This window comes from Mustela erminea, chromosome 4 (assembly GCF_009829155.1).
Source record: "Mustela erminea isolate mMusErm1 chromosome 4, mMusErm1.Pri, whole genome shotgun sequence".
Lineage (NCBI taxonomy): Eukaryota > Metazoa > Chordata > Mammalia > Carnivora > Mustelidae > Mustela > Mustela erminea.
In genome coordinates this window covers 67,711,845-67,724,137 of record NC_045617.1, presented here as the reverse complement: position 1 = coordinate 67,724,137, position 12,293 = coordinate 67,711,845, and the positions used below count along the sequence as shown (strand labels likewise).

The following is a 12,293-nucleotide window of genomic DNA, read 5'->3' as shown; positions in this document are numbered from 1 at the left end:
CACATATATATATAAATATATATGACACATATGTATGTATATATGTGACACACACAAACACAACTTCTGTGGGCATATATCTTTTCCTTTAAGTTATTTCATATATTCACAATAATTTTTAAATCCTTGTCTAATAATTCTCAAACCTGGGTCATATACAGGTCTGCTTCTGTTTACTGTGTTTTCTCTTTACTGGAGCTTTTTATTAGGAATCAAAATATTTATGATATTTTGAACGTGTTACATACAAAAAAATCAGTAGAGCCTGAAGCACACTATTTGTTTTGTTGTGTTTATTTCCTGAAAAGTCTAAATCCTTTTCTCTGCCTAGCAGTTAAGGTGAGGGTCTGAGCATTCAGATTCCTCTTAAGAGTTGAGCAAGAGGGGAACTTCCAATTACTGAACAACAATCATTTTTATATTTCAGTTTTTGAATTGGAACAGTATGGACTGAAGTTTCAGATATTTTTGGTCCATGTTTTGATTTAGTACTGGCAAGGCTCTTGTACATATAACTTGGTAAATTCACTCATTCATTCTAGTATTTCTTGTTGTTTTGTTTTTATGGATTTCTCTGTTTTTTTTCTGTGTAAATAATTATGTTACCTGTGAATTAACAGAATTTTTTCTTTCTAAACTTACCCCTTTTATTTATTTATTTATTTTCGTCCTCTTGTATTGGCTAAGATTACCAGTAAAATATATTAAAATGGGAAAAACAGATATCCTTACCTTGGTTCTGATCTTAGGGAGAAGTAATTCAGCATTTCATCATTAAATATGGTATAAGCTATATATTTTTTGAGAATGATCTTTATCAGATATGAGGGATATACTGCTTTTCTAACTGGCTGAGAGTTTCCATCATGAATGGATGATGAATATTATTAATTTTTTTTTTCTCATTGAAATAATATTCTGTTAATATATTGAATTGCACTGTTTGATTTTCAAATTTTTAAAAAAATTTTCAAATGTTAAATAAACTTTGCATTTTTGGGATAAAGCACACTTCGTCATGATACAGTGGTTATTTTATTGCTGCATTTCACTTAATAATATTTTGTTAAATTTTTCATCTATGCTCATGAGAAGTATAGATCCAGAGCTTTTTTTTTTTTAATTGTCTTTGTCAGGTTTTAGATGAGAGTAATCCTTTTCTCATACAATGGAGTAAAATGTGTTTCCTCCTACTTTTTAAAAAAAATTCATAAAAACTTTCTTTTTCTTTTTTTATTAGAATTCACTAAGAAAACTATATGATCCTGGAATTGTTGTTGTTGTTGTTTGTTTGTTTGTTGTGGTTTTTTTTTGAGAGGGGAGTGTTTAATTACTAATTCAGTTTCTTTAATTTGATATAGAACTCTTGAGATTTCCTATTTTTTATTGGATTGGTTTTATAGGTTGTGTCTTTTAAGAATTTTGCTGATTTTATCTAAATTAGTGAATGCTGGGGTGCCTGGGTGGCTCAGTGGGTTAAGCCTCTGCGTTCGGCTCAGGTCATGATCCCAGGGTCCTAGGATCGAGCCCTGCATCGTGCTCTCTGCTCAGCAGGGACCCTGCTTCCCTCTCTCTGTCTCTGCCTGCCTCTCTGCCTACTTGTGATCTCTGTCTGTCAAATAAATAAATAAAATATTTTAATAAATAAATAAATTAGTGAATGCTTTGTCATAAGGTTGTTCATAATATTTTCTTATTATCTTTTTAAATATTTTTAGTGTCTCTAATGGTTAATCTTTTGGATTTGTAAATTGTCTTTATGATAGATTTTTCTCTTTCAATGATTTAGGCTCTTTTTTGTTTTCTTCCTTTTATTTACTTGGGATTTAAAATTTTTCTCTTTAGTTTATTAGGGTAGAAATTTAGATCACAGATTTCAAACCCTCTCCTTTTCTAAAATAATCTTTTTAAGATATAAATTCTCATTAGCCACTGCTTTATTCGTATATCACAAATTCTGATTTGAAGTCATTTTTTTTTATTGTTTTAAGGGCTTTATATTTTGGTCAGTTAAAGTTCATAACACAGCTGAGAGGAAGGTACAGAGATTTCCTATATACCCTCTGTTTCAGTGCATGTATAGACTCTTCTATTATTATTACTCACCAGAATGGTGCACTTGTTACCAAGAATGAACCTACACTGACTCATCATCCTATCTGTAAGTCCATAGTTTACTTTAGGGTTAAATCTTGGTATTGTATATGCAATGGGTTTGAACAGTTTATAATGACACATAACTTTAATTATAATATCATACAGAATATGTTCACAGCCCTAAAAATTTTGTTTACTCTGATTTATCCCTCCCTCCTCTCTACCCTAGATAGTTTTGCTTTTCTAGAATATCATATAATTGGAATCATACAGTACATATGGCTTTTCAGATTGGATATTCACTTAGTAATATGCAGTGAAGATTCCTTCATGTCTTTTCATGGCTGGAAAGCTCGTTTTCTTTTAATACTGAATAATGACCCATTGACTCTCTATATTAGAATTTATCCATTCACCTAGTGAAAAACATCTTAATTGTTTCCAAGTTTTGATGATTATGAATGAAGCTACAATAAACATCTGTGTGTAGATTTTTGTGTGGACATATATTTTCAACTCCTTTACATAAATATCAAGGAATGTGACTACTGGATCATATGGTAAGATTATGTTTAGTTTTATATGTAACTGCCAGAATGTCTTCCAAAGTGGTTGTGTTCTTTTGCGTTCCCACCAGAATTGCAGCAGTGTATGGGAGTTCCTGTTGCTCCATATCCTTGCCAGAATTTGCTGTTGTCAGTATTCCAGCTTTGGGCCATTCTAGTAAATAGTAAAGTGTTATCTTATTGTTTTAACTTGCATTTCCTTGATAACATGTGATGTGGACTATCTTTTTATTTATTTATTTATTTATTTATTTTGTCATCTATACATCTTCTTTGATGAGGTGTCTGTTGAAGTGTTTGGCCATTTTTAAGCAGGTTGTTTTTCTCTTGTTGAATTTTAAGAGTTCTTTATGTATTTTGGATAACAGTCCTTAATCAGATGTGTCTTTTGCAGACATTTTCTTTCAGTCTGTGGTTTGTCTTTGAATTCTTTTGACATTGAATTTTGAAGAGAAGTTTTTAATTTTAATGAAGCCCGGCTTACCAGTATTTATTTTTCAAGGGTTCAGTCTTTGGTGTTGTATTCAAAACTTACAGTTTTGCATTTTATGTCAATCTATGATCAATTTTGAATTAGTTTTTGTGAAGGGTATAGGGTCTGTGTCTAGACTTATATTTTGTGTGTTTGTGTGTGACTAGTTTTTCCAGCACCATTTGTTAGAGAAACTGCCTTTGCTGTACTGTATACTGTTTGTTACTTTGCCAAAGATCAGTTGACTACATGTGGGGTGATTTGAAGTGTTTCCATTAGTATTTTGTCCTAAGTACTTTCTAAATTCATTGGTGATTTCTACTTTGACTCATAGGTTATTTAGAATTGTGTTGTTTAATTTTCAAGTATTAATGATTATTTCATATATTTTACTATCTTTGCTTTCTAATTTAATTAATTATGGCCAGATACTATACTCTGTAGGTTTAATTTAAAATAAAATGATACTTACTTTATCCCCTACCTTACAGTCATCCTGGTAGCCATTCCATGTACACTTGAAAATAATGTGTAATCTATAATTATTTGGTGTTAGTATACTCTGTCAACTACAGCATATTGATCACAGTGTCTCCTTTTGCAATTGGTTATTGTGTAAGGAATGTTATAAAATCTCCAAATATGACCATGGACTGCTAGTCAGTTTTTTCCTTTAATTCTGCTTAGTTTTTCCTTTATATATTTTTAAGCTCAGTTAGTAAGTACATGCACATCTAAGGTTGTGAAGAATTTATCATTTCTTTCATTTTCTTAATTAATCTCTTTGTATCTGGTAATATTCTTCATTTTGAGGACCATTTTGTGATATTATAATAGCCCAGACATTTATCTAACATTTATTATTTACATGTCATATTATTTTCCATGCTTTATTCTGAACCTAGTTGTGCCTTATCACTGCTCAAGTTCCCAGAAAGCAAACTCTAACATAGGGATTTATGTACCAGGAGTTTATTGGGCTGTGCTTCCAGTGGTAATATGTTGAGGGGAATGATGGAAACATGATTAGACTGAGAGATTTTGATCTTCAGTGCAATTGCAACAAAGTTCCTAGCTGATCTTATGGTGGCTCTAGGCTCAAGTGACATCCTGGGTGAGGGTAATACATTTATACCCCTTCATGGTCAGTCAGTAGGTGAGGGTACGTCCAGAAAGGGTGTGATTTAGGGCAAAATGACCCTCTTTAGTTGAGACATTTCTTGGAAAGGAATTTAGTTGAGAACTGCTAGTTGGTAGCACTACCAGCAGCTATAGGAATGAATTTTTCTGAGCAGTATGCCATAGTATCACAGTGTGTCTGTATTTAAAATACTCTCTTGTAGATCCCTAATCGTTGGGCTGTGTTTTTTTAATACAATCTGGCAATCTCTGTCTCTTCATTGAAGTGTTTAGTCCATTGATATTTAGTGTAAACATTGATATGGTTAGGTTTGAGTGTGCTATCTTGCTACATGTTTTCTGTTTTTCACATATGTTCTTCCTTACTTTCTCTATTCCTGGTTTTTGGGGTTAATCAATCCTTTTAAATGTTTTACTTTAATTTTTCTATTGACTTTTTATTATATCTAGTCAATATTTTTTCTTATTAATATTTAAAGTTAGTTATTACTTGAAGAATCCTAAATGTCTTCTCCAAGCATAACATAACATCACATGCCAAATGAACAACATTAAAAGAATATAATTTTATCCCACTATCTTTGTGATATTGATATATATTTTGCTCCTGTGTTATATTATAAATCACATAATGCAATGTTGTGGGATTTTTGTTTGTTTGTTTGCTTGCTTTTTTTTTTTTTTCTTCATTTGGCAGTCTTTCATGAAGAAAGAGAGAGGTAATCTTTGTATATACCTATATATTTACATTTCTGTCATTCTTCATTCCTCCCCCTAGTTCCGAGTTTTTATCTGGTAACCTTACTTTTAACAGAAGGTCTTCTTTCAGTATTATTTTTATAGGATAGCTTATTGGTGATAAGTTCTCTCTATTTTTATTTATTTCATGTGTTTTCCTTCTTTCACTGAAGCATGTATGACTTCTTTGGACTACTGTAAAATTCTGCTTTTTTAAGTTTCTGTTTCCAAAGACGGTCAATCTTTCAAGAGTCTCAGTTTTATTTAGGGTCTCAATTCCAGCACATTCCCTTATGTCAAACTGTCTATTCCTAAGTAGACATTAAAGGTGTAACAACTCTAGCCCTCAGCCCTTAAAGTCAGTTTTCAGCCCTGGATCCACAAGGTTAGCTGGAAGTTTCTGTTCTGACTTTGTTTGTACTTTACTTCTAGCTGTTGATTTCTTTGTCACTGGTGGCTGAGGACATCAAATTTTAGGGGTTAAATATTTCCAGCATTTCTACATGTTTATAATAGAGATGGTCAATGTAGGAGGGAGGGTATCCCTGTCAACTTAAACAGCTAAGATGACAGAATATTTCTTCTGTACTTTATTATACAGAATATTTATAGGATTACAAATAAATTATGAAGCTCAACTACCATGGAAGCTGTATTTATTTATTAATCTTTAATGGACTGTCGTGTTCATCTAGCTAATGAAGAAGTCTTAGCTTTTGGTCTCCATTCTTACTGTGAGATCACATGTGTGCTCAGTAAAAAAAAATATGTCGTTTTTTAAGAAATCATTGCTGAGATTTCAGCTTTTGCTCTGCTATTCCTGCTCTAACAGGTCTATGGAAATGCAGGACCTTGCAAGTCCTCATCCTCTTGTTGGAAGTGGTGATACTCCTGGTAGCTCCAAACTGGAGAAGGCTAATCTCAGCAGCACATCTGTCACCACAAATGGAACAGGAGGTAAGTGTACCACCCCAGAGGCACCCAGAATCACATTTCAATGTTTTCTATAATTTCATATGTTAGGAATCTACTAATAAATAAATCCTTATCAGCAATAACATAATCAGCATTATGTCTGGGGACGATATGGCTAATAGACTGTTATTCTGCTGATTTTCTTGAGACTTTTGCACCTCCTTTGTAGCTGGAAAAAATCAGAAAAAGTAGATATCCCTGAACAATATTTTAAAGACTTTTAGCAAAGCTTCCTTTTTGTATTTGCCCTAGGAAATATTTCAAAACAAAAATGTAGAAAATGTGGCCAAAATGATTTATACTCTGATCTTGTGTGTATGTCTGAGAGAGAGAGAGAGAGAGAGAGAGAGAGAGATTATGCTAGTTTTTGGTTTTATTTTGAATTGCAGGAGAAAGGTACCCCAAATTTTTCTTAAAAACCTTTTTTCTTAAGAGGTTTGAGAATAGAAAAATATTTATGTCTGCTGCACTCTCTTTTCAAGGAGATTAATACCTGATGTATTTAAGGTGGGAATTTAAGTTTTTTCAGATATTTTCTCATTTGATTAGCCTATAATCATGCCATAACATATGGTAACAATAACAGTTATTTCAAATATTCTGCCGTACTGATTTTATAATATGTATTCAGCCATCAAAAGATATGGTCTGATTTTTGCATCAGAATATATATATGTATCACATATCTATATATATGATATGTATATACACATGTGTAAACTACTTTTTAAATTATTCATCATTTTGAAGTTTTATCTATTTTAGTCATTAGAGAAAAATTATATGCATTTGTTTTAATTTATAAACTAATCATATTACTAGATAACAGCATTTGCCACATCATATTTTCTTTTAAAATTTCAGTAAGTATTTATGAAATTGACACACCTCTTCCCATTTATTTTAAAATAACTGTGCAGTCTAAACTTTTTTCTGTAAAATTGTGTGCATTGCAATTTGCCTGTATTTAATAATGTTTTATACCAAACCCTCTGTAGATTAACATTTCCTTGTTTATGATGTTTATTTGTCTCTAAACATGCATCTATAATTTTAGCTGTTTAATTATGGGAGTGCAAATTTATAAGATTGTTTAGTGATGATTTCTGGTGCAAGGACATTTAGATGTAAACTTTAACTTAGATACATGTAATAAGATTTTTAAAACCTTTGGAATCAAGCCTTGGAGTTTCACTAATCATCATGTATATGTATTTAACAGAACTAAAACAGATCTGATAAAATAAAGGGTAAAAATCATACAGTGCAGTTATGATTTTAGCTAAAAGGTCAGGCACCAGTGCGGGCATTGAAGACTATTCCTGCACACTGAGCAGGCATTCGGACAATGAACCCTTATACTGTTCCTGTTCTCAGGGGACAACATGACTGTTTTAAACACTGCAGACTGGTTGCTGAGTTGCAACACCCCCTCTTCCGCAACAAGTATGAGAGATGATGGTACACTGCATGTGTTTGGGTGTGCTGGTATTGCCCTTCTGGTTTGCTTTCTGTGGCTCTTTCTGTTTGCATTTCCTTTTCTGTGTAAAGTACTTGTAACAAAAAAGGAGAAATAAACATGACTTTTTGCTGCTTATAGATAATAGTTGACTATGTTTTTTTCCTTACCAACTAGCATTCTAATCTTAGATTCCTTAAACCAATGGTATTTTTTCTTACATTGGTTTATAATGTTGCGCCAACAGATGCATCTTTTGTTTTTCTAACTACGTATCATCTAAGTGCCTAATAGAGCACAGCAGGCCTGGCTCTAAGAGCGGGTGAACCAGATTGCACAGACATACAAACTTGGTCATCCCTGTGACTACAGACTGTCTTCATTAAAATTCTTAACATGGCAAAAAGATATCTATGGTTTTAAGGACATCAATAAATAATCCAGTTAAAGTGTCTAAAGTAACATAAACACTTGAAATTCCATCATTTAAAGAATTATCCGTGTGAAAGCTACACATTTAAAATTATAAATCAGTATTAACCCTTAAAATACTTTGAACTATAATTACTGCATTCATATACATAAAATATATAGAAGTGTAAACAAACTTTTTTTTTTTAAGATTTTTATTTATTTGACAGAGAGAGAGATCACAAGTAGGCAGAGAGGCAGGCACAGAGAGAGAAAGGGAAGCAGGCTCCCCACTGAGCAGAGAGCCAGACGTGGGGCTCGATCCCAGGACCCTGAGATCATGACCTGAGCCGAAGGCAGAGACTTTAACCCACCGAGCCACTCAGGTGCCCCCAAACTTTCTTTTTTTAAAAGAGCTATATATTTATTAGAAAGAGAGTGTGGGGAGGGGCAGGAGAGGGAAAGAGAGATTCTTCAAGAAGACTCTTTGTTAAGCACAGAGCCTGACATGAGGCTCAATCCCAGGACCCTTAAATCGTGACCTGAGCTGAAACCAAGAGGCACACACTCAATGAATGAGCCACCCAGGTACCCATAATATTTTTCTTATTCTAAATCAAAAGCTAATATACTACCAAAATCAAAAATAAGAACAAGACTATAACACTAACATGGAATCACCCAATAGTAAAATTAAAAAGAAGACCTCCCTGCCTGTTGGAAATGTGCATTACAATAGAGTAGTTAGGATAGGCAGTTTGGCCAGATCTCGCTGTATCTGATTAAATTAAAATATATGACCAGTGAGTGAAAAATAATTCCATTATATCCATTATTTATTTTTTAAAAATAATTTTAACTTGAAATGTTTTCCAGTTCCACCTTGAAATACACATTTTATACTTAAAAATCTGTTGCAAGAATTTAGTTTCTCTTAATTCTAACTCGGGGGTCTTTTTCTATAGAGAGCTGGCTAGTAAGTGTTTTAGTCTTTATAGAACATACCATGTCTGTCTCATCTACTCCACCCTGCCACCTTAACTCAAAAGCAGCCATAGTCAATGCATAAATGAATGAGATTCATCAGGTTCCAATAAAACCCAGTATTTAAATTTCATAGTTATCACAACACGAAAAATTCTAGTTTTGATCTTTTTTTAAAAAAATATTTCATTTGTGAAAAACATTCTTACCTCGCTGGCTATTGTTCTGTTTTCAGATATTCATGTAACATGGGCAGCTTTACCATAGTGAATATGTACAGTGTTTAGTAATTTAGATGAATCTCAACCAGATACATTTTTCTAAGTGTTAAGTATCAGATTTTCCTAGTTTTTAGTGTTAATGTTAAGAGTTGTGTGGCCATGTGGGAAGAACTAAGAATTGTCTGTCAGGAGGAGCACACTTACTAGCTGTGTTACCTTGGACAAGTCACTTAACCTCTCTGAGCTTTAATCTCTTTCTATAAAAGGAGGAAAATAATATTTCCCTGCCAAAGCTTTTGTGTTAAATTGTATACTAGTGTATACACATTGCTTGCCAGTAAAAACCAGTATGTTTCTCTTTCTTTCTTATTGAATTAACAATTCAATAATGACTAGGCAATAGTTTTAAAAGAAAACGACAACATACATTTCTTATAAAAGAAAATGAAAACAATTTTAGCATTGTTAAAAGGTTTTCTAATATTTGGTCATAAAATATATTTTTCTGCATTTAAAATGCGTAAACTGGCCAAAGAAGAAGGCAAGCTTTTAGTAATAAAATGGTAGGTATACTTTAATTGTTAACGATGTAGTCTTGGTGGCTTACTGACATGAAATTCATGAATTTATGAATTTTAATGACTTTGGAGAGTTTATTGTATGAGTGTATGTTGGGTATTATAGCACAAACAAGGATTTGGTGCATATCTCTCCCATTGACAATAAACTGTTTTATCTTTAATCTTGGGTTTTATTGTGGGAATTGGATCCCTTTATAAAATTATTATAATAAAAGAAATAAAGCAAAAGCTAATTAAGTGGCTTTTGAAAACCTTTCCTTTAGCTTTGAGATTTTTAAAAAGGACTTGAATTATATAGTTTTTACTAATATGAATAAGTTGATAGTGTCCCCTTAATATCTTACCATATTACATTGGTACTCTTAAATATATTACATTATTCTTTGAAGTGATTTAAACTGTTTCAACACCTTAGAGCTAATTATATAATTACAACTGCAGATTTATATTGGAAACTAATTTTTCTTTCAAATTTTTATTGCTTGTAAAATTGTTAAAATGTAGAACTGTCAATAAAAGTAGAATATATTCAATCATACCCGAGAATATAGATCAGTGGTTAACAAATTTTTTCTGCAAAGAGTGAGATAATAAATATTTTAGGCTTTGCAGATTATAAGGTCTCTGTTTTAGGTATTCAGCTCTGCTGTTGTTCCACAAAAGCAACAATAGACAATGAGCTTGGCTGTGTTCAAATAAAACTGGATCTGCGAACACTGAAATTTGAAATTAACAGAATTTTCACATGTCACAAATATCCTTCTTTAGATATTCTTCAACTGTTGAAAAATTTAAAAGTCATTCATAGCTCACAGGCTATCCAGAAACAGGCCATGGGGAAGATTTGGCTTGTGGGATGTAATTTGCTGACCCCCGAGATGAGCTATATGTATGCTTTGTTTCCTTCATGTATATGCATACTTATGCATATAAATGCATGCCAATCATATGAAAAGTTGCAGAAATACATAAGCTTTTTATTTGCTTAATGGTGTCAAGATTCACGATTAGCTGTACTTTACAGAAAGACATCTGTTGGAATTGCTTAGGATAGGATCTAAAAGTGGATTTTCACTTTCTCAATTAAAATGTATCAAGTTCCTGTTATATGCCAGGCTCTGTGCTAGGAAATGGGAACCCAGTGACCTATAGAATATGATACTGGCCATCAAGGGACCAAAAGTCTAGCAGAGGGAAACAGACAAGAAAGTAATGAGTGCATAATGTGTTCAAGGTGAGTGCATAGCAGAGGGAGGGAATATTTGATTCTACATGGAGATTAAGAAAATGCTTTAGAGAGAAGGTTTGAGGGAACCTAAATCAGACATTCTGATCAGATTTACAATATTTTCTGTATTTAAAATCTATATATCATAGAAAAGAGTCTTCCAGAATTTTTATTATGTTTATTATACACATGATTTTTCTTATGCAAGGGGTTTATTTCTGAATGTTACATGTTCATGAAGTAGAACCATCTACTATCATGCCTCTATTCTTTTTAGAGTCTTTTTCTTTTTTAAATGAAAGCCGTAGCTGCTTTATAAAATTATTTTATTTCTGGATATTTAGGAGTGAAAGACACTTGATGCTCATAGATAGAGTGAACATATTGATTCAGAGAAACTAAATCATAGACTATACTAATTATTAAAAAGCGGTAGGCCATACCGCATGCTCCCCTGCAGTGTTATAAATTGTGTCCTTCCTGATCTAACTCCTCCTGAAATGCTTTGCAACACCTGTGCTGTCAGAAGGAGCTACGGGTGATTTTGTGGTTCAGAAAGAAGTATATTTAGAATTAGCATATGTATGTCTTTTAAGTGTATAACAGTTTAATCACAGATTTTGGAGGATGAAATGTAAAATGTAAATTACTTGGGTCACCTTCTCTTTCAAGGATTAACTTTGCTAGTGCAACTAATGAACATGAGCTTGGAATTATTACAATAAACAGACTTTCTTCACAAATCATTAATATCCATTAACTTTGTACTTGAGTTCCAAAGATAATCTGAACAGACAAGATTAAATTTGCTCTGAAAATATGTGTAGGAGGTATGGATGAAGGTTGAGGCACAGCTGACCCCGGACAATAATCCTGTACAATTTTGATTTAGCCCATAGGTATCAATTATTTTTAAAGGTAAAAAAAAAATCCAATTATACCAATATATTATAATCAATATATTAAAAATATTTTTACTTCTTTTTTCATCTTTCTCTGTGAAAAACATCCAAATTACAACTATATAACAAGAAATGCTTATATTTCTTAAATAGTAAGTTCTGTACAAAGTACTATATATAGTTTCTCTTCTCACTTTTAGAGAAACCCTGAATTACTGAATTAACCCTGAACTCTGAATTACTTATTTTGAATATATAGAGGAGTAAAACCACAATACTCTTTGGATTTTAAAATATGATTGTTACTTTTGAAATCCAAACATTTGTCTATAAGTTTCATTTTGTTGAAAAATATGATGTTTCTCTTTTATAGAAGATTGTCCTTTCCATTTTATAGCATGTAATGATTCTGGACACTGTCCTAATTAGGTTAAAAACCCTGCTGAACCTGTGTTAATTCAAGAAAAGTGAGAAAAAAATACATTTGAATGTGACCATGAATATACACTGATAATCATT

General features: G+C 32.3%; 1 protein-coding gene across 8 annotated transcripts in view; it reads left to right on the top strand.

Moving 5' to 3' along the window:
- The window catches only part of EYA4 (EYA transcriptional coactivator and phosphatase 4), a 273,415-nt gene that overhangs the window by 197,856 nt on the left and 63,266 nt on the right, over positions 1 to 12,293 (top strand). For 5 of the 8 annotated variants that reach the window (XM_032339478.1, XM_032339479.1, XM_032339477.1 and 2 more), the window contains exon 4: positions 5,846 to 5,970. In XM_032339478.1, the coding sequence (XP_032195369.1) occupies positions 5,846 to 5,970 (125 nt within the window). Of the gene's footprint in view, positions 1 to 5,845; positions 5,971 to 7,365; positions 7,435 to 12,293 lie in introns of all 8 variants that reach the window. The other 3 variants (XM_032339474.1, XM_032339472.1, XM_032339473.1) reach the window with 1 other exon arrangement.